Source organism: Fragaria vesca, linkage group LG2 (assembly GCF_000184155.1).
Source record: "Fragaria vesca subsp. vesca linkage group LG2, FraVesHawaii_1.0, whole genome shotgun sequence".
Taxonomy (NCBI): domain Eukaryota; kingdom Viridiplantae; phylum Streptophyta; class Magnoliopsida; order Rosales; family Rosaceae; genus Fragaria; species Fragaria vesca.
Window position 1 is genome coordinate 17917880 of NC_020492.1, and position 20539 is coordinate 17938418.

At 38.1% G+C, this 20539-nt stretch overlaps 5 protein-coding genes across 6 annotated transcripts; 2 read left to right on the forward strand and 3 right to left on the reverse strand.

Moving 5' to 3' along the window:
* Window positions 1–2426: 2426 nt before the first annotated feature.
* On the forward strand, window positions 2427–5277 carry LOC101309908. Its single transcript, XM_004292600.1, has 9 exons — window positions 2427–2663; window positions 3005–3108; window positions 3313–3448; window positions 3611–3842; window positions 4072–4229; window positions 4383–4571; window positions 4702–4802; window positions 4943–5039; window positions 5169–5277. The coding sequence occupies exons 1-9, from the start codon at window positions 2427–2429 to the stop codon at window positions 5241–5243; spliced, it is 1329 nt and encodes a 442-aa protein (XP_004292648.1). The 3' UTR covers window positions 5244–5277.
* A 731-nt stretch (window positions 5278–6008) lies between these two features.
* Window positions 6009–6792, forward strand: LOC101302223 (protein RALF-like 33-like). 2 transcript variants are annotated; one of them, XM_004290727.1, is made up of 2 exons: window positions 6009–6444; window positions 6565–6792. In XM_004290727.1, the coding sequence occupies exon 1, from the start codon at window positions 6077–6079 to the stop codon at window positions 6419–6421; it is 345 nt and encodes a 114-aa protein (XP_004290775.1). In that variant the 5' UTR covers window positions 6009–6076; the 3' UTR covers window positions 6422–6444; window positions 6565–6792. The 2 variants fall into 2 exon arrangements, with proteins under 2 accessions (XP_004290775.1, XP_004290774.1); XM_004290726.1 differs by having other exon boundaries at window positions 6009–6469; window positions 6565–6674.
* A 274-nt stretch (window positions 6793–7066) lies between these two features.
* LOC101310197 (galactinol synthase 2-like) lies at window positions 7067–10978 on the reverse strand. The gene is made up of 8 exons (XM_004292601.1): window positions 10685–10978; window positions 9848–10168; window positions 9633–9767; window positions 9401–9517; window positions 7811–7834; window positions 7674–7697; window positions 7476–7586; window positions 7067–7249 (listed from the first exon to the last, which is right to left on the reverse strand). The coding sequence occupies exons 1-8, from the start codon at window positions 10976–10978 to the stop codon at window positions 7067–7069; spliced, it is 1209 nt and encodes a 402-aa protein (XP_004292649.1).
* Window positions 10979–12090: 1112 nt separating this feature from the next.
* On the reverse strand, window positions 12091–15140 carry LOC101310494 (dol-P-Man:Man(5)GlcNAc(2)-PP-Dol alpha-1,3-mannosyltransferase-like). The gene is made up of 13 exons (XM_004292602.1): window positions 14981–15140; window positions 14859–14893; window positions 14629–14766; window positions 14392–14460; window positions 14072–14229; window positions 13931–13997; window positions 13797–13850; window positions 13443–13531; window positions 13202–13318; window positions 12863–12966; window positions 12701–12779; window positions 12563–12619; window positions 12091–12482 (listed from the first exon to the last, which is right to left on the reverse strand). Exons 1-13 carry the CDS (start codon window positions 15138–15140, stop codon window positions 12311–12313), a joined length of 1299 nt encoding a protein of 432 aa, XP_004292650.1. The 3' UTR covers window positions 12091–12310.
* A 3644-nt stretch (window positions 15141–18784) lies between these two features.
* On the reverse strand, window positions 18785–20168 carry LOC101302717 (bifunctional epoxide hydrolase 2-like). Its single transcript, XM_004290728.1, has 2 exons — window positions 19654–20168; window positions 18785–19543 (listed from the first exon to the last, which is right to left on the reverse strand). The coding sequence occupies exons 1-2, from the start codon at window positions 20122–20124 to the stop codon at window positions 19049–19051; spliced, it is 966 nt and encodes a 321-aa protein (XP_004290776.1). The 5' UTR covers window positions 20125–20168; the 3' UTR covers window positions 18785–19048.
* Between the last annotated feature and the right edge of the window lie 371 nt (window positions 20169–20539).

Here is a 20539-nt window from a genome sequence, read left to right on the forward strand (position 1 = left end):
TATATATATATATATATCATGGTTGGTGACTACAGCATCTGCTATTGATATTTCGTTTCCTTTTTGAAGCTGGTGCTAAATTGACACGCTGTTGAAATGCAATGCTTTGCTAGCTCCAACCCTGCAATGACATTTGTAGCTAGACATGGGTACGGTGCGTGTGTGCCTACTGGAATTCAAATCTTTCTTATTGCAGACAAAGGAAAGTTGTTGATGGTGCACAAGAAAGTAAGCTAGTACTCGACCTTGATATTCCATGTCTTGCCTCCACTCAAATTATGGTGCCCTCCATTAACATGTGCTTGGAGTATTCTCCCTATGATATTTACCACCACTATCAACAAGATCGATCGACCATAACATGCAATACGAAATTATGAGTCCCATTTGTACTCTTGTGTACAATATTACATATTGACCTTTCATCACATTATCCGCATCTATTTGGGATTTGGATTTCCTTCTTTCTTCACAGCAATCATCATGTCTTGTGTTTAGTGTCGTTTGTGTGATCCGGGTTACCTAAGGTCGAGTAGTTCATAAGCATATGGCTCAATTACTTAAGAAAACAACTAATAAGTGTTTCTACAAAATAATTAGCCAAACTAAACTACGAATATGGATGAATCAAAAAGTGATAGAAATCTTTTCTGGAGAGCAATTATTTGGGAGTGAAGGGTACGTACGTGGTTGGCAACCGGATAAAAGGGGACGGGTCTGCTCAAGGAGCTGAGCAAAGGGACATTTTGCATCAGGAGTGCTCGAAGTCTGTGGTTCACCCCTAGAGCTACTGATATATGTAGGTTCTATACGTACACACTCCACTTCTGCTTCCACATTCTGATAAAAGCCAGCCAATAATTCTATACATATATGAAATTCTCTAGCAATTGCCTCAAGACAAATGGGGCCGAGAACTCTAAAAGAAAATCTCTTTTTTTTATTTTTCATCAAAATCTAGCCTATGGATTATTGATGGATCATGCTGTGCATTATTCTCGCAGCAACAGCCTTTCCGAGAGTGATGGACAAAAGAAATGTTGGTAGTCAAATATAGTGAAGACGTGAAGAACAGACCTAGCCCTGTGCTTAACATGATCGCCTCTCTTTTGGAAGTGCGGACGCGGCGATAATGACATGTTCTCGATCTGTATCTGAAATTCTGAGATCAGCAGGGAATGCCCTAGAATACCCAGAAAAGCAAAGTGGCCTCGATCACAGGCAATGCAAAACTCTAGCTAGCTAGGTTTACTTTTTGGTAATGAACAAGACAGGCAAAAGAAATGTGGAACATTGTATGTCTTCAACTTGACCTTGTTGGGTTCGTTTTTGGGTGTCAATGGAATCCATGTTCTTGAATTGTCTGGTCATCTGGAAGTAGTCCATCGTCATCTAACTTTTGCTCACTCGTTTTGTTTTGTTACTCTTCAAGTTGCTCACAGTTGGTTCAAACATTACTTGGATGGGGCAGATAGAAACCGGGATAGACTTGCCTATAGTTAAGGGATGTTTGGGCATCTCGAGCTCGATGACTCCATCAGTAACTACCGACAATGGTTATTCTCTATTTGTCATGGCCATATCTACGTACATACTTTAAAGTTCATACTTTGAAGAACATCTTTTTGGCATTCCTTAACTAATATTATCATTTCATTTCTCGATTGTTTCTGATTTTCGTAGATGGTTCCAGATTGGATTAAGTTACATTTTAGGATGTTTTGTTTAGCATGTTATGTGGTTTTAGACCAGTATGACGCTCTAAAATTGTCGTGTTGATCCCTTCTTAGGCAATTAGCTATATATCTTCATGTAACTTTTTCTACCTATTTATGGATTGATTAAGAACCAAGTTTCTTTAAAAAATAAATAAAAATACTCGATCTAAATCAAGTATAATATCCGATTAAAAACATGGTTTTCTGTTAAATAAAGTTGGTTCGGGCCGGTTGGTTTACATATCTTATGTGGAAATACCAATCCAATAAAGTCGGTTAAGTTAATAAGACGTTATAGGGTTGAATCGGGTTTTGATCGATCATTGTTGAATCGGGTTATGATAGATCATTTTAGCAGCAAAAACACTTCCAATGTATTCATGTTGGTGAGTGTTGACTTCGTTAGTTAGCTAGCTTAATCAATAACGTTGTCATGAGTTCGTATCTTACTTACGTAAGGGTGGTGTGGTTTAAGAATTATTTTAATGTAATACGAAAAATAAAAAATAAACCTTATTTTCAAGGACCCCAAATATTGGACCGGCCCAATTCTCCTCTCTTAGAAATGAGGCATCATCTTATTCTTACCCGAATCACCAACGGTCCCGATCTTGTGCTGCGTGTGCCGCAGTTGCAGCCGATTCTGCCACCGTCCTGATAATCTGTTAACGGTTCGCAGTGTGAGTTGGTGAGGTGGCTCCATTGGCTATGGCTGCTCAAGCTCTTCTGCACCAGCAATGGCTCTGCTTCTCCTCAAACCCGATATCAACCACAACCACAAGGCCATGGCTTCCCGCCAGAACCACCACCCTTTCCTTTTTCCAAATCCACAAGAAACTCATTCCCTGCTCTTCTTCTTCTTCAACTTCTCAGTCCCCTGAAGCCAATACAGAAACCGCCGAGTCCTGTGTCAACTTGGGCCTCCAGCTCTTCTCCAAAGGACGGGTATGGTACCCTTTTCACCCTATTAGCCATTGCCATTTTCAATTCTGCTGAGCTGAGTTTATGTCTGTGTGAAATGGCCAAATGGGTGTGCTTCAATTTTGATTTTTTTAGTATAGCAAAGCAGAAGGATCGTATCTTTGTAGTTTTTAGACATTAACTAATCAATACCATTTTCAATTTGGCTGAGCGAGGTTTATGTTTATGTGAAATGGGTTTTGTTATATTTGGTTACTTGAGTATAGCAAAGCAGAAAGATCATATCTTTGCATTTGTAATATGGTTTATGCGCTTAGAAAAATCTGTTTTGGTGAATGAAGTTCCGTTTTTGCTGTATGATTCAGGTTAAAGATGCTTTAGTTCAGTTCGAGACAGCACTCAATTTAGATCCCAATCCTATAGAGGCCCAAGCTGCTCTATATAATAAAGCTTGCTGTCACGCCTACAGGTATGAATTTCAGATTTTCTTATTGGTTTTCATTCTGTGACCCATAATCTATACTGTTGATACATATAAGGATTATAATCTGATAAGATTACCTGTCTAGATTGCATATCCTAAAGGCCTCTATCTATATTTTTGCGAAACTTGAATTGGCTGTTTGTTAGCTAGGCTGATGGATATTTTTTTTTTCTTCACTAATTGAGGAAGAGGGGAAGGAAGCAAAGCTGCTGATTGCCTACGTACTTGCTTAAGAGAATATAATCTCAAATTTGGAACAATTTTGAATGATCCTGACTTGGCCTCTTTTCGAGCTTTGCCTGAATTTAAGGAATTGCAAGAAGAGGTTTGTCACTAAACACAATCAAACATACAAATCTTTGAGAAGCACAGTCAAACGTACATTGTTTTATATCTTCTGGACGTTCCATGGTTTTGTTGTTTTAGTCCCTTCCTAATTTCTTCCATTTTTGGAGATCATAATAAACCGTTGTGTCTTATTTTGCAGGCCAGAATAGGTGGGGAAGACATAGGCTACAGTTTTAGGAGAGATCTGAAACTCATTAGTGAAGTTCAAGCACCATTCCGTGGGGTTAGGAGATTCTTTTATGTGGCATTCTCTGCAGCTGCAGGAATCTCTACATTCTTCACTGTACCTAGGCTGTTCCGTGCAATTTCAGGTGGTGATGGTGCTCCTGCTCTCTTGGAAACGGCTGGGAATGTTGCTATTAATGTTGGAGGTATTATTTAGTGCTTTTATTTGCATACTAAAAGTATGATTTGATTGGTTAGAACTATGCTACATTGGTTTGATATGATTCTCAATATATGTGTAATTGATTCACTTCAGAATGTTAAGCTTTGGGGTGGTATGTGTTCTTATCAATTGTATGGAAATTAGAAAATAATGAGTGAACTTGTGTAAATTGCTTTTTAACATGACTAAGCTTTTGAATCAGTAAACTGCAGGTTTTACAGTTCTTGTGGCATTGTTTTTATGGGAAAACAAAAAGGAGGAGGAACAACTTGCACAAATATCTCGTGATGAAAGTCTGTCAAGGCTGCCATTACGGCTCTCCACCAATCGGGTTGTTGAACTTGTGCAGTTGCGGGACACTGTTAGACCTGTACGTACCTATACTTGTTTTTTGCTTTCTATTACTGTATCTGGAATATGTTTGTAGGTTCTGTGATTGGTGCAGTTCTATTTGCTCTCTACATCTTATTAATGTATTAATTATCTGGAATATGCCGACAATCTTATTCAGTCTTGGATTTAGGTCATCCTAGCAGGGAAGAAGGAGACTGTTAATTCAAGTATGCAGCAGGCAGCGAGGTTCCGAACAGATCTTCTCTTAAGGGGAGTTCTATTGGTTCCTGTTATCTTTGGTGAAGTTAGGGCACCTAAAATAGAGAAGAAAGGTTTTGGCACTTCTTCAAAGGCAGCTGCCGCCCTGCCGTCTATTGGGGTAAGATACTCCCATGTATATTTATCTTGCAAGAGGTATTCGTCCTCATCTAAATGCCTTTTCTGAGAAAACCTTAAGATATCACTAGTGTATTTAATTCTTCACACTATATTTAATGGCTCCATGGTAGGAAGATTTCGAGAAACGAACTCAGTCTATAACTGCAAAGTCAAAATTAAAAGCTGAAATTCGATTCAAGGCCGAGGTTGTATCCCCTGAGGAATGGGAAAGGTAATATGCTTCCATATATTGTCTAATGTCTACACGCTTGTTTGCCATCAGTTTATCATTTGAAATGGCAGAAGTGTTTGATTTACATATATTGTACATTGTTCGATTTCCATGGCTAATGGTCTCCCATATTTGTTTAGTTGGATAAGGGATCAGCAGAAGTCTGAAGGAGTCACTCCTGGTGAGGATGTCTACATCATACTGCGCCTGGATGGCCGGGTTCGAAGATCAGGGAAAGTATGTACATATAGAGTGACCAACTCAAGTTCAGATTTGATTTCCTGAAAATGCCAATTTGATTCCTCTATCATAAAGTATAAACCCTCTACTGCTGACAATTTGTAATGTACTCCCATATCTTTGCAGGGTATGCCTGACTGGCAACAAATTCTGCAGGAGCTGCCTCCAGTTGAAGCATTGCTTAGCAAACTTGAAAGATAGAAATTTAGGACGTCCCCAGTTTGTAATATTTGTTTCTGAGTTGAATGCATCTGTTACATCATCCCTTGAGATTATTTGGAATAGTACTATTAGTTTACCAGATCCACCATTTATATTGTACTCATTCTGATATATATACAAATTGTTGATTACAGCCATTTATATTTCTTGTGCTTCAACACCAGCCAATTTATTTTCGGAAATTAATAGTTTGTATAAACGATTAACTCAGAAAATCAGATTCTGTATGACATTGACATTGGATACACGTCTATAAGACTATAACTAGGTTCGTAGTTTGAAGTCTGCTTAAGTGGCTCTCAAAGCTGTTGTAGTGCTGGATGGCATAAATTCAAAGACAGTGTCAGTTTCAATGATTAGTTGCATACCGACTTTATAATTGGAATTGTAAATGGTATTTGATAGGTCCATTTCTACTACTACTACTCGTTTTTGATATCAAGGATTGCGTAAGTCACACCAATTTGCGTCTAGTTATATAAATATATTCCGCTAAGTGGTTCAATTCATTTTCTTGGTAGGTTTTGAACAGGTCACGGATTTATCCAATCCAGCTTTCCTTCCAGCAATTGGAGCAAGGTTGAATTTTGGTGAGAGTCATTAAACTAATCAGCTTTGTTTGAACAAATGAGAAATGAGAGCTTCCAATTCCATTAGAAAATGTTTTGTCCTTTCAGAGGTTAGCTTATTCACTTAACCCTATTATTAAAGACCGAGTCCAAGATGGGAGAGTCGACTACTTTAAAACAAGGTTTGCCAACCCACTCCTCTATTTGCCAAAAGAGAAAAACAACAAGGCATACCAGAAGCAAATGGCAAAGTCCTCTTCCATTATTCTCTTCTTGGCCTTCTGCTTGTTCTTCACAGCCGTGATCATCGATGCAAGCAACGGCAGCGATCACGGGTTGAGCTTTGTTCCGGCCAAGTCCCGTTGCCAGGGTTCCATTGCAGAGTGCATGGCTGAGGATGAGTTTGACATGGACTCTGAGATCAACAGGCGTATCTTGGCCACCACAAAGTACATCAGCTATGGAGCTCTACAGAGGAACACTGTGCCATGCTCGCAAAGGGGTGCTTCCTACTACAACTGCAAGCCCGGGGCACAGGCTAACCCCTACAACCGTGGCTGCAGTGCCATCACTCGCTGCCGTAGTTGATGAATGTAAAATGTTACACAGATGTGAGATGTTCATGCCTTAGATCATGTGTGAATTCTCAGTTCTGGTGTTCATAGTGTTTTTATGTTCTATCTATATCCCAAATACAGATTCATATACTTTACATGAATGAAAATATGCAGGTGGTTTACCTTTGAAATGTTCGAAATAAGGGGGGTGATCCCAGATTTTGCTTTCACTTTACTGTAAGATTTCTTGTTCATGAATCTGGTGTCCTTTCTGGTGTTTTATCACTACAAGATTAGAAGCATTTAGCATTTAGGGTGTCACAAAAGCTTCCCAGCAACCAAGAGCCATCCCATTCCCATCAGTTCAAATTACACACAACAGTTTAGTGTTAAACGCTTCTGCAGAATTCTGTTTTTTATAATAAGTAGGGCTTAAAAGAGGGTTGGTAGCTACAGAAACAATCAAATGACAAAATGACTGATTTTGTAAGATAGATCACCAACATCCTAATAGCTACATCAAGACCAGCTGGGGTTTAAGATCTCATAGAAACTCCAGCTTTTAGACAATCTCATACAAAGAAAAATGACATCACAAACAAAAGCTACTAAATCCAATGTGAAGCAAACACCATGTTTAATTGTTCATCCACAAGAGCACGAATTATAACTAGCTTCATGCTGAACCTTCCTCTTGCTTCCCTCCCTCTTCATCTGGCTTGGACTGGGGGCTGGGAGCTGGAGAGCCTTCAATTCCCATCTCTGTTCTTAGGTCACCGATGCTACGCTCCAACTCGTTAATGCGGTTTCCCATCTCATCAAGTGCATTGCAGTTAAGAAAAACAAATGACATTTCATTCTAACCATAAAACTGATATGAAACAGATGCTGGAGTTCCAATTCCATTAAGATCCATTTATCTGAAATTGCAGCCTAAACCAGAAACCACACACACATATGATATGAAACTATGAAAAGAGCTTCCTATGGTGGCAGTTCAATGACGGTTCAAGCACTTCCAAAAACCATTCCTAAACTAAGTCGTTCAGACTAATCACACATATTCATAAAATTAGCACACCAACTTTGGCAATGTACACCCTAGCATGCAAAGATGATTGATTTCGAATTAAAGTATAAAAGATAAGGATATTCTTTGTAACAATGTTGTCGGACATCGACTGGAACCTAGTTTGCTGCATAAATAAACCGAAATCTCATAAGTTAAAACAGTTAAATCCACATACTTGACAAAACACAATCTACAATTTACTAATACTCACCATCTGTTGAAGCAGATTTTGCACCTGCACAATCACAATCACACAACAAACACACAAAAATCATGATCAGCAAAATCACAGAATACAACAATGCCCAATTCTCTAAATTTCTAAGTTTCAGAATAAATGGGACTCACAAAAGCAGACATATCAGCAGTGCTCTGCTTCGAATCCTCCGAATCATGCCCGTCCTGCAAAAGAAACCCAATTCAAATCACACACTGGGTTACCCAAAGCTCCCTAACAACATGTCGTATGTTCGATTAGGGCCAGACCCAATCGGAGTTTGAACGCCTTTGCAACAGTTTCAGAGAAAGACAAAGCATTTGTGTAGAACTGAAATCCAAACTCGTAGAAATGTAGAGCTAGAACAAATCTTAAGGGCCTAATCTAATTGTGGAATCTTTTCAATTGAAATCTGAATTGGAATTTAGGAACCCTAAGGGCTTAATTGGACGAAATTGTAAAATAAAAAAACCAAGAGTAAACAAAATTAGGGGTTGGCATTACCATATCTGCAAGTTTGAGAGCGATCGCGTTGCTTCTGAGCTCGGAGTAACTACAATGGCGAGAGCCCAAGATTTATGTCTGAAATAGTTGGAATAGGAATATGAATTATAGATGCAGCTTCTGGTTTATATTTCCGGTGAAAGTTTGAGATTTGATGATGAGCTGAAGTTACTACTATGCCATTGTTTGGAAAAGTTTATTTCGTCGATAAATTCAGATGGGAGGCGTTTATGGGCATTTTGGTTTGTTGAAAAGTCTAGGGCTAAGAGCGCCACAAACATTTCAAATTTCAAATTCTCTCTTTCAATCTATTTGGATACACCCCAACTGATTTAGTTCTAGTTATTTCTTCCACAAAATGGGGATACAAATCAAACAAGAAAGAGTTAAGAAGAAATTACATTGTTTACATTTGATGAATGATTTGGACATTTGGAAACTTGTAAGTGAGATTTGACAAGTGAAAAAATACTTATTGCAACACATTTCGAGTTTTGCCTCACACGGACAACCTTATTAATGACACTGAGATTAGGATACATAATAAGTGTGACAAAAAAGAAGACACCAAATCATTAATATATTTTTTCTAAATCGACATCATGTAGGAACGTATCGAAAAAGATGATAAGATACTAAAGAAAGAGGTTAGGCTTGTGGAAGGTATATGCTTGTCGATAAGGAGGATAACAAATGTTAAAAAAATTAGGGAAGTGAATCCACACTCCATAAATTATAATCCACACTCTTACTTTTTATTTGTGATAACTTAAATTTTGTCCTTATGATGAATAAAAATAAAAAATGGGAGTGTGGATTACAATTTAAAAAGTGTGGATTTCATATCTCAAAAATTAAAACCAAGATAACGTATCTTCTTCTACGTCGGCAAAACCAGTCATAAATAGGGGACAAACCATTGCCAACGAACAATTAGTTGCAAAAAAATTACCATAAAAATAAAATGAAATAAAACATGCGCGTCAGTGACACAGTGTCATCGGCAAAAACCTTTCATAAAATACAAATCAAGCTTGCCATTGCGACTTCTTAATTATTATGAGTTACCACCATACATTTTAAAGCATGAACGATACCATTTCAATTACTACGGTAAAGCTCTCTAGCAATAATATTGACTCCTGGCTTGGCCTGAAAAAAGGAGCAGTCCTTTCTTCACTATCAATCACCGGAGCTAACAAGCTAGCAACCGGAACCTTCTTCAAACCCAACGACCCATCGTCATAAATATCCCACCACTTCTTCACCAGCATCTTTATGTCTTCTCTCTCCACGTTCTCTTCCTCTCCTGTATACCTCCATGGCTTTGATCCCTATCATTCATAATTCAAATAACAAAGAAAGCATCAGCTAGCAGTGTGATGACACCAAGCATAAGAATGGTTCTAACCGCTCTATATGTAATTGTACATGTCAAACACAACTCACCGCAGCACAATAGTGAACAACTTTCAGAGCTTCAATCTTCACATTCTCAGGATGTCGCCATAACATGGCGAGAATGAAATTGTACTCCCAAGGGATTGGCTTGTAGACATCCCGAAAGAAGAAGTTCAACAAGTCCTGCAAACGTAAACGAATTAAGTACATACGTTTAAGCAAATCAAGTCCTCAAGAAGATTTTCTTAATTATCACGACATACCTGCTCAGCAAAAGGAGTGGGAGGAGTGTTCTTGAGGAATGTCAGCAGGTTATTGTAGGTGGAGAGCTTAGGCTCGAAGACGAACATGCCGGCGTTGAAGTAAGGTGGAGGTGGAGATCCTAACTCGGTAGGCCACTGAACCTTTTCCGGACATTGCTGACAGTATCCGATCTTACTTTGAGGAGTGTGACTCCAAGTGTTTTCACAGAAACAATCCATGACAGCATAGAAATAGCCATCCGGGAGGTGAAAGAGGTGATCAATGTTGTCAAAGACTTGTATGTCTCCGTCCAAGTATATCATCTTGCTATACTCCACAAACTAAACAGATCGATATTGGTCATACAACAGAAGCATCAATTAGTGACAGATACAAATAACATCATATATTGTTTTGCTACAATAATCAGATAACCAAATGTTTCTTTCGATTCTAACATATATCACATAAATAAAAACAAACACTTTGACATAACATGAAGGAACAGAAGTAGCATGCATACACAACGTACGTAATCGATCGATGTCGATCAAGATAGTAAGTGCAATTGTGCAGAGATATAGATAATCATCTTTATATTTTCTATGTACAGGTAACAGGCCCTTTACTTTCATGCATAAAAATGATGATGCTGTTACCTAGGGTTAACTAATTAAGTAAAGCCTAATAAAACATACAGGAGATGGCCGGAGATTACAAAACCCTAATAAATCATCCGTCACAAAACCCTAATTACAGAAGAACATGCAAGTATATATTGAATGAAGATCACAAGAGAGCACCATATATATATATATACTGCTTGTCAACCTGACATCTACAAAACATATACGTACATTGAAAATCCGAAGCTTTGAATAGTTGATGACATAATAGGCCATGGCAAACTCGGCTTGGTGATTTTCCGGAGGGTACACTGGCTCGATGTCCCGGACAATGCAACCCTGAGACTCGAGGATCTTTCGGTGCTCCTCCGGGACATCGGGAAGCACTGTGACAACAAGTGGATACTGGGATTTAGCCTTTCTCAAGCCCTTGGCTAAACCCAGAACTCCCTTCACGTAGTCTTTGTTGCCTGCCAAGAAGGTGACATAGGCTCTGCTAGTCATGTTCACAGCAGGAACATCCATTGCAATGGAACACATTATAGCTAGCAAATGATCAGATAAAAAGTATGCCGAAACTATGGGACTATGGGGATTTTGGATATAGGGTTTGGGTCTTTATATGATGAGTTTGGTTGGAATAATTAATGTTGAAGGCTTAGCAAGGAAACTGCGCATAATTATACTATAATCTTTTCGTCTCTTGCATAATCTGTGATATTATAACACGAATAGTAATTTATAGAGTTAAGATTCTTTACATATTTCACTCAAATTTTTCCTTGAGGCTTGAGCTTTATAGTTTATACCCAAAAAGGAAATGATCAGTTGTGAAGTAATTCAAAGGTTGCTTCCAAAGAATTGACAGAATATTAAATCCAAGAAAAATGTTGGTTTTCATGGAAAATTAACACCCGGTTCATGAGCAACTTTAAAGATTGCCTCCGGAACCCTATCTAAGTGCTAAACATATTTTTATTATTTTGTAGTGGTTGCAGAATCTGAACTCGTTGAGGACTAGAAGGAAATGATATGCGTACTGATCAAGAAAGAATGACCCCCAAATCCCCAATACATTTTCTTTTGGATATATTTCGGTAGATTTCATAGCGTTTCCGGTATCATATACAGTGCATTCGTCAGAGTTAGAAACCCCAGGATTGGAGGTCCATATCAAGGCCACGGCTGTGTCATTATGAATTAGCTAAAATGATACTGCAAAAAATAAAGTAACAAACAATCAAGGTGATATTGCTTACCAAAAACAAAGACGGGAATTATAATTACTCTTTTGATGATCCTTGTGACTTTATGACTACGTTAATGAATATCAATAATTCACAATGGTCAAATCCAATCAAAATCACATCTTAGACGACAATGGAGAAAGCATTTTAATATGACCTATCAGCGTGGATTTGTCTCTAAGCCTCTATATGTATCAAAACAGAGATCTCATCTTGTGAGGGAACAATAAAAGATTTGCATCCTCATCCCACATCAAAGCCTATCCTATACTGTATCTTCACTGATTTTAGCTAATTTATTTAAAATCAACTTAAAAAATTAAGGAATTACTTATGATTTTGGCAAAGGAAAATACCCAATTCCTATGCATGTTTACACTAGTCATGGAATAACAAAAAGAGGTAGATATTTTTTCCCCTATAGTTGCTGTCAAATTGTGCTCAGTGTGTAATTTGTACTCTACAGAAGACGATAACTGATGTAAATCCATACAAAAACAACAAGTGGATTAAAACCAACAGCTTTTGTTGAGAGAACCAATCCACAGTTTTTAAAAGATCAGAAGAAAGGCCGGCAGTTCCTTTTGCTATAAACTCAACATATATAGCTTCATTTGTGTTTGTCTTGAGTTGATACTTTCTTGTCAACATAAGGATATTCGGATGGGGCAGACCACAGACCAAATAATATTACTAAGTGCAGACCAAGAAGCAGTGCTGACGAGTAAAGGTTGGAAGGATACACATTCCAGCACAGCTCCACTCCGGTAAACAATATTACCCTGCCAGGAAAGGTGACTCAGCAACGGCTGTTGTCAAGTAATAAGATGTAACAGATATTGCAAGTTACATAACAGCCTACCGTAGAAAGGAAGGAAAAGGCGTTTTCCACAGTAGATAAGGTAACGTGTGGAAATACCTGCACTCAGACGTAATAAGATCTTTGAGCACGTGTCATAATTCAAAGAAGTACTAATCAACTGTTTCAAAACAAACTTACCAAGAGTAGAACTGATAATGCAGTGATCGGGCACATAAAATGCCGATGAAATTTCCAACGAACATAGTTGTCACAATATCTGAATTAATCAAATGCACCTGAACATCAGTTCAAGGAAAAGTAGGAAAGGAAAAGAATCTGATCATATAGGTTGCAACTTACATTCTTTCTTGAGAGCCTTGTAGGAACGGGTATTTGTAAGAGCAAATTTGAGTTTTATAGAAACAAGTCTAGAATACAAAAATTTAAAAACTCCTCCTTCATGCCTGCACATAACCAATACCAAACATATCAACACAATGATAATTATCTCCAAATCCCAAAATCTGTCAAGACACTAGAGGATTGCACGTCATTACAGTACAGGTCCTATCAGACCTAACTCCGAGGTCAGCATTTCAGTTAATGGCCCATAGTCCATACTAGGAGTTGGATGTTGGTGATAGCCATGCATAGACATATGTCAAGAATAAAAGCAGGTAAGTAAAACATTACACTTACTTGCACCATCTATAGTGAGCAAAAGCTGCAAGTAGAACAAGGTGTACAACCAGCAAAGAGATTGCAAATGCCTTGGAGACAAATATTGGCTCAGGAACGAACTTGAAATTAACAGACCTGAAAAATAGTCTGCATGTTATTTCTCACCTTAAATTGCACAAAACAATCATGAAAATGAATTAAATAAAAAATAGAAAGACATAACTTATACAGGTTTTAAGTTGCCAGTAAAATAATGTACCAGAAGTGAATGAATACACGGCCAAGATTAAAGGCTCTTGAAATGTATGCAACCGGATGAGACATGATGAAAGGCAACCCCAACAGTATCTGCAGAGCCATTCACCAAGTAGCTGTCAAGTGTTAAAATATGAACAGCATAACTGAACAACGCTCTTGAAATGAGGCTCTTGAAATCCAGCTCACCTACCAATGTTGGAATAAAACACATACATCAACTTCATCATTACAAGAGTTGATTAGTCTGTAAATGGGAAAAACATAAAAATATGTAACTCAAGGCTACAAAGCTGAATCTAAATGATAAATCCATGTTTATACAGTCTCTTAAAAACAAAAGGGGCAAGATAAGCACCTGGACAAGAGCTGCACCAAACAAAGCTGATATAACTCCACTGATATCCATAGCCTGTAAAGATGTGAGAAAATTAACATATAATACAGCCACAAGGTTTAAAAGAGCAACGGCTGCAGAAAATTTAATATTACCTTCAGCATGAGGAGCAGCAGAGGTGGAGCATAGAGGAGCACATTCATCTTTATTGAAACAGCACCACTAGGTGGATTAGAAAAGCACAAGTTAGACAACTATCACTTCCCTAGATAAACTTCATTAAGATAAAAATCTACCTGAAAATGATCAATCCTAGATGCCACCTTTGGTGAAGAAACGAGGCTAATGAAGCATGCAGGAGCAACATGGCCAAACAGTCATTAAAAAGCCGGAGCACAAAAATAGAATGCATTCTTTTTGATAGACAAAGCAAGGCAAGTGCCCACCATGGAACCTGTACAACAATCAAAGAACAAGGCAACCACTCTCAAATATGAGACATAACTACAGTTTGGGACAAAGTCATCAACTGAGTATATAATCAGCAGCTTCTTCGAACTCAGAAAACTAAAACAAACTCTCAAACTATTAGCACTCTTGTTAATTATATTATTACCACATCAGTCTTCAAGTAGATGTATAACATGATTCCCAAGTTTACGATGTACAAAACCCCGAACAAAATCTGCAACAAGAAAAACAAAAAAAATATATCACGTAAAATGTCATCAATCAGTAGTGATTTAACCTCTCCGATACGAAACCACATAGATACACAACATAAAGCTATGATCTTGCATCTACCATCATTCAACTCCCAATTCAATCGCTAATTATACGAAAACTGAAGTACCTGAGCTGGATGAACTTGGCTTCCAGTAACATACTGAATAGCAGAATAAGCATACAAAAAACCAGCTGGATACACCAGTGGCCCTGTGTCTCCTTTCAAATTACTATAGTCTCTTTCTCCACCAATAAATCCACTAACCTATTAGTTCAACACTACAACATAATCAATCACCAGCTTGATTATCTTTCACATCAAAAACCTCAATCGAAAAGCGGAAGAAGATCACTCACCTGAGACATGTACGCGTCCCAATCGATCTTCGTATCTGAAAACCGTACATTCAGAGCATCAGGTTAGGTATGATTACACGTACATGCGTATGTGTACATGAGAAGAGAGAAGGCTAGCTTACAGGGGACGTAGGCGATGATAAGGGCGGTGAGGACCGCATCGAAGACGAGTAAGGCGGAGGCAGAGGCGACCTTGGGGTTTCGGAACAGTTTGGGGATCCAGGCCTTGGAAATTTGGCGGTGCTGCGAGGATTTCGCCCGCCGCGCCGATTTGACCGCCATGGTTGGACTTGGAGCTAACTGGAATGGAGCCTCCGATCAACAAATACAAAGCGGCAAAAAGGCCAACCCGGTTTGGTAGTGTAGGAACCCAGGCCCAATAGACAATGTGGTTAGACCGGACCAAAGGGATTAATGCCTATGAAGAAAGATCGTGAACTTTGTTGGATCAAATTAACATGCAAGCTAGGTTGCTGCTCATTAGTTCAAGTGTTCAACTTTGGTGAATAGTCATGCTAAATTGACACACACGTACAAAACATGAATTGGCATTTACATTTGTATGAATGAGATTTAGATAACAAGTACCAATATCGATGTGAAAGAAGTTGTCGATATGATATAGAAATTGAAATGAAACTGTAACCGTAACTGTATGTATGAAATGTTGGAGAAAACCGTAATTATATCTTTTTTTATTTGTGATTGGTTTTAACTATTTGGATGAATAGAAGAAAAGATTGTTGCAAGACAAAGAGGACAAACGTTAATATAAAACTGTAAAGGTGTTGCTAAATGTATCCAGCAAACTTCTAAATAGACACAGCACAAACAATTTTGATCACATATTTTCCTATTTTGCCCCTAAAATAGTAAATTTAATTTTAAAAAATATACATTCTTATTACTGTAATTAACAAGAAACGCAGACCCAACACCTTGAATCGGGAAATAAAGGAAACCTAGCACCTATGGAATATCGATTGTTTCCATTACCAGTGTGTTTCAACATCAATTGAAGATCAAGGCCAAACAACTTGTCAACCACTATTTTTCTTTTTCAGATATGTGCTTTAAAGATGTTGGATTCAATTGAGAAACAAACAAACTATAAATTCTAATAAACTGCATAAAAACGATATAAAAGATGATATTTCACAAAGCAATAGAAGAAGATCAAGGAAGAAAGTGTGAGAGAGAGATCTAAGAGTGTTCCAACACAACCCATCATGCGACCAAGATTCTTATTCTAAAGCTCTATCAAATCTGGGTGCTTCCCGGTTCTCCCACGCCATTATCCTTTATTCTTCTTTAGGGGGGGTGTATTCAATTCAGATTTTAAAAGATTTTTGTTGACTCTTAATAATCCATAGATTTTACCAACTCCATGGATTATTAAAATTCCCTATAGTGTCTAACATATTTTATTGAATTGATTTACTAGTATTCTCTTGTATTTTATGAGTCCATAGATTGTTGTGGTAGCAATAAATGAAAGAAAATAAATCACCAAAACACAAACACAACACTTGTTCAGTTCACTTGAAACATATAAACGATGGGAGAAAGAAGAATAGGCAACTGGTTCAATAAAATGCCGAATCATAAATTAAACGGCCCCAAATAGATGTGTCATCCTGCCTAGCATTGACAACATGAATAACCTGCACGCAGAGCCCATCAAAACTGCCAGGAACAAGCTATGATTGCATAACCAAAGGACAAGTGACTCTAGCAGCCCTGGCATCAATTTCAATCGGTGAAGAAGAAACTTGCATACAAGTTCCTCAGTTATGTCGCCATTTGAACCCCCCCAGTACCACACCACCCTTAGCCAAACTGGTATTGAAAGCACCATCAAAGTTGGCTCCAACCAACCAGCTCCCACAAGTACTTCATTTGTTACAGTCCAGTCTTTTAATTACCTCCCATATCTAAATGTTCAACTGAATTGAAATCAAAGACTACAAAATCAGAACTATCAGAAGAGAGTGCTAAAAATGATTCATATATTGCTTTTAATAGATTGTATGCAATTACAGTAGACCATATATACAAAAAAAGGGTTTACACTGTACACTACTTGATATGAGTTGCTATACAACTATTTTAAGCTTGCAAACAACTGAGTCAAATACTTGTAGCTGTGCATCTAAACCTATTTTTTGTGCACTGTAAACGTATACGTGTATAAATCTATGAATATATTAGTCTTCTGCACTACTTTTGGGTATGTCTTCTTCTTCACTTCTAGTGGTCCCATTTTCAAGCTTCTCTTCATCCTTACTTCTAGAACTTGAAGGAAGTGTTTGAGACATGTTTTCAGTCATAATCTTTCTAGTCCTGAAAAAGAAAGCAAACAATTGTCACAAAAATTCCATGAAAAGTAAGCACCGTAAGCATGTTATATATCAGTATAACACAACTAATTATGCATACATAAAGCAATACTTTTCTACTGCTTCTTTCTTTTCTTCTCCATACAGGAACCACTCTTTATCACAAGCTTATTATGTATGATTATGAAGAATCAAGTCGATCAACAATTATAATTCAGAGATAGATAAGAAAATTCATACTCAGAACATTAGAAGAGGCTTTTCTTCTTTATTGCTTGGCGAATTCCAAATAAATGGCACTAATCAAAAACCTGATAACTCCAAAACCAATTATGACCATCAAAATCAAAATCAAGTCCAATTCTTTCAAATACAAAGTTAACTAGGAATACAACCCTGAAGAGCTTTCTCGACGATTTCCTGGATATTGGTTACCTTTGACGCAGCCGTGGCCGACGTCGTAAACTTGGCGGAGGACGGCGACTGGCTTCGTCTTGCTCACCATCACCACTCAGACTTCGTCGACGCGACGATTGGATATTTTGGCCGCTAAGTGGTCACGGAGGATACAATACCGTCGACTGCAGCGGAGTTGAACATGGCTGATTGATTCTCCAGATTGTCATTCTGCTAGACCTCTTTCCCATCTTCGGAATGAGAGAAAAGAAATCGTTCAAAATCTCACCCTTGGAGGCCAGATTTCTGATAGGGTTTGGTATTTATACCAAGCCATTAAGAATCCAACAAAGTCGAGTACTTATTGAAATCGTTGAAAATCGCTGGACCTTTGAATACCATCAGATTTCGATGGATAATTTTAAGTCTCAATTGAATACCATAAGATTTTAAAAGACTTTTTGAAATCTTGATTGAATACCCATAGACTTTTAGAATACAAAAAAATCTTCCAGAGTCTTAATTGAAGACACCCCCCTTAATTACATTAGCTATTAGCTAACCTCACAATCATATCATATCATTTCATCATCAAATATTCTTATAATTGTGCTGATGTTCATCGGGGATAAAATTAATCTTGATTCATAAACACTACGATTGGGGGATATTGAATGAGACACGAACAGCAGTTTATTATGATAATTTTAATTTATTTTTTATATATCAAAATTGGGGTAAAAATGTCATAAAATATTATGCTGGGTACATCTAGCAGCACCCAACTGTAAACTATATTGACGGTCTTAACTTTTTTTCTCACAAAGTATGTGAAGTAGGTATACATACCATAGTTTACCCCAAAGGCATCCTTTATATGTTAAAATAAAATAGTAAAGAAATAGAACTCTCAACTCACTCGATCTATCATATACTCTATCAACTTGAACTTTGATCAAATATGTTATGTTGTAATTTTTCATTGTTTTATTAATTTTTCTTGAAAGACCTTCAAATTAATCAAATAAACAATTGGTTTTTTTTTGGTTTAATATAAAGAGGGATCCAGTATCATTTGGTTTAGCGGTATAGTCTCCTCTTATTATAAGAGGTTGTGAGTTTGATTCATAAAGTTGTGATATATGATAAAAAAAAAATTAAAAAATAATAAGTAAAGAGGGCAGGTGGGATGACGAACGATTGGTAGATGGTTGGCAAGTTCAATAGCACATAGTAAAAAATACATATCAATCAAATTGGATCACCTATTGACCATTTGATCCAATCCTAGAAAGCAAATGACAATATAAAATACTGGCTTGTGCAAAGACTACAACCAAATCACTAAAACCGAATACCACCGAAGCAACCTACGAGAAATACAACGATTCGTAGTAGGTACATAATTATAACAAAAACTGACAAAGAAAATGCACGAGAGAAAAACAGATTAAGCTAATCAAATTTCTTGAAGAAGTCATAAATGTGCTGGTTGATCTCCTCGGGCCTTTCTTCATTGATGAAATGTGCAACTCCTTCCATCACAACCACCTCTTCCAGAAGGGGCACATATTTCTTGAACCCACCTTTGTGTATGTAATCCTTGGCGCCCATGGAGTTATAAACCAGGTCTTGGTCTCCCACAATGAACTTAACCGGAACTAGAATCTTAGAACCGGTCCAGGGTGCAGTCAGCTCCCAATTCCGGTCCAAGTTCCGAAAGTAGTTCAAGGCACCGGTGAAGCCCTTCTTCTCGAAATTACTAGCGTAGTAGTGGATATCATCCTCCGACAACCAGCTCGGCAATGTGACCGGAGCATCAGGGCTAGCATTCCCAAACCCTTTACCTTTAGGCAGCATAAGCGGACCGGGGTTGCGGTTGCTCAGGAATTCCTTCATGACTCTATCACAGCCAAGGCTGGCAAGCTCATCTTCTATGTCACCTTCCTCCTAAAATACGAATGATTTGTTCCGATTATAAAACTACATTACATTACTGTAAATAAGATAGAGTTCGGAACCCCACATGACACATATGAGTGAATCATAAAAATACGTACCTGAAATCTGCACATGTAATAGTCACCGCCGTAAACAGCTTTTAGAGCAGGAACAGGCTTGAACTGAGGATTTCTTGGAGTGAAAGCAACGCTCAAGTTAACCAAAGCCTTGACTCGGTCGGGCCGAAACAAGCAAAGGTGCCAAGCGATGACCGCACCCCAGTCATGGCCGACGACAAACACCTTCTCCTGATCGGCGGCGACGGCGTCCAAAAGAGCAATGAGATCTCCGACCACGTGGAGGCATGTGTAGCTCGAAGCCTCAGCGGGAGCGTCAGTGTCTCCGAAGCCGCGGAGGTCCGGCGCCACGGCACGGTAACCGAGAGAGGCCAAGGCGTGCATCTGGTGTCTCCAGCAGTACCACAGCTCCGGGAAGCCGTGGAGGAAGAGGATCACTGGGCCTTGACCTTTCTCGGCCACGTGCATGTTGATGCCGTTCACTTTGATTGTCTTGTGCTCTATTCCCTCCATTTCTTCTTCTTCTTCAATTCTTCTTTCTCGATATGCTAAGGTTTCTCTGTGATTATTAGGTAAGAAGATCGAGCATATAGAAGAGATAATATAATTATATTAGAAATTGACTGGTATTATACTATTATTCTTCTATATCAGACCCACGTGTAACACATGCCATGAAGAATGACAAAATATTATCATCGATCGATTCCCATAATCTTTTATGGTCGCCAAAATAGACCCATACCCTTTCTTAATTGGCCTTATTGGTACTGTTTTCAAAAAATAAAAGTATCTTGTTTGATCCCATTATGCCTGTGTTCATACTAGCTATCCAATCTTGATCTTCAATCGCGGCCACCCCCACTGATGTTGACAATTCTTCATTTGGTCTGAGGCTCATCTTGAAGGTTGCTTGCATGTGGTTTTT

Excerpts from the sequence above, each read along its gene's own strand:
- LOC101310494 (XM_004292602.1), bottom strand. The coding sequence starts at position 15,140 with ATGGCGGTCAAATCGGCGCGGCGGGCGAAATCCTCGCAGCACCGCCAA. Across the intron at positions 14,461-14,628 it reads GCCAAGTTCATCCAGCTCAG|ATTTTGTTCGGGGTTTTGTA; the intron begins GTACTTCAGTTT and ends TTCTTGTTGCAG. Across the intron at positions 13,319-13,442 it reads CGTGTATTCATTCACTTCTG|GTCTGTTAATTTCAAGTTCG; the intron begins GTACATTATTTT and ends ACTATTTTTCAG.
- LOC101302223 (XM_004290727.1), top strand. The coding sequence starts at position 6,077 with ATGGCAAAGTCCTCTTCCATTATTCTCTTCTTGGCCTTCTGCTTGTTC.
- LOC101310197 (XM_004292601.1), bottom strand. The coding sequence starts at position 10,978 with ATGGATGTTCCTGCTGTGAACATGACTAGCAGAGCCTATGTCACCTTC. Across the intron at positions 9,768-9,847 it reads CCACTCCTTTTGCTGAGCAG|GACTTGTTGAACTTCTTCTT; the intron begins GTATGTCGTGAT and ends TTACGTTTGCAG. Across the intron at positions 7,250-7,475 it reads CTAGGGTGTACATTGCCAAA|AATGAAATGTCATTTGTTTT; the intron begins GTTGGTGTGCTA and ends TTTTATGGTTAG.
- LOC101302717 (XM_004290728.1), bottom strand. The coding sequence starts at position 20,124 with ATGGAGGGAATAGAGCACAAGACAATCAAAGTGAACGGCATCAACATG. Across the intron at positions 19,544-19,653 it reads ATTACATGTGCAGATTTCAG|GAGGAAGGTGACATAGAAGA; the intron begins GTACGTATTTTT and ends TTCGTATTTTAG.
- LOC101309908 (XM_004292600.1), top strand. The coding sequence starts at position 2,427 with ATGGCTGCTCAAGCTCTTCTGCACCAGCAATGGCTCTGCTTCTCCTCA. Across the intron at positions 3,109-3,312 it reads GCTTGCTGTCACGCCTACAG|AGGGGAAGGAAGCAAAGCTG; the intron begins GTATGAATTTCA and ends TAATTGAGGAAG. Across the intron at positions 3,449-3,610 it reads TTAAGGAATTGCAAGAAGAG|GCCAGAATAGGTGGGGAAGA; the intron begins GTTTGTCACTAA and ends CTTATTTTGCAG.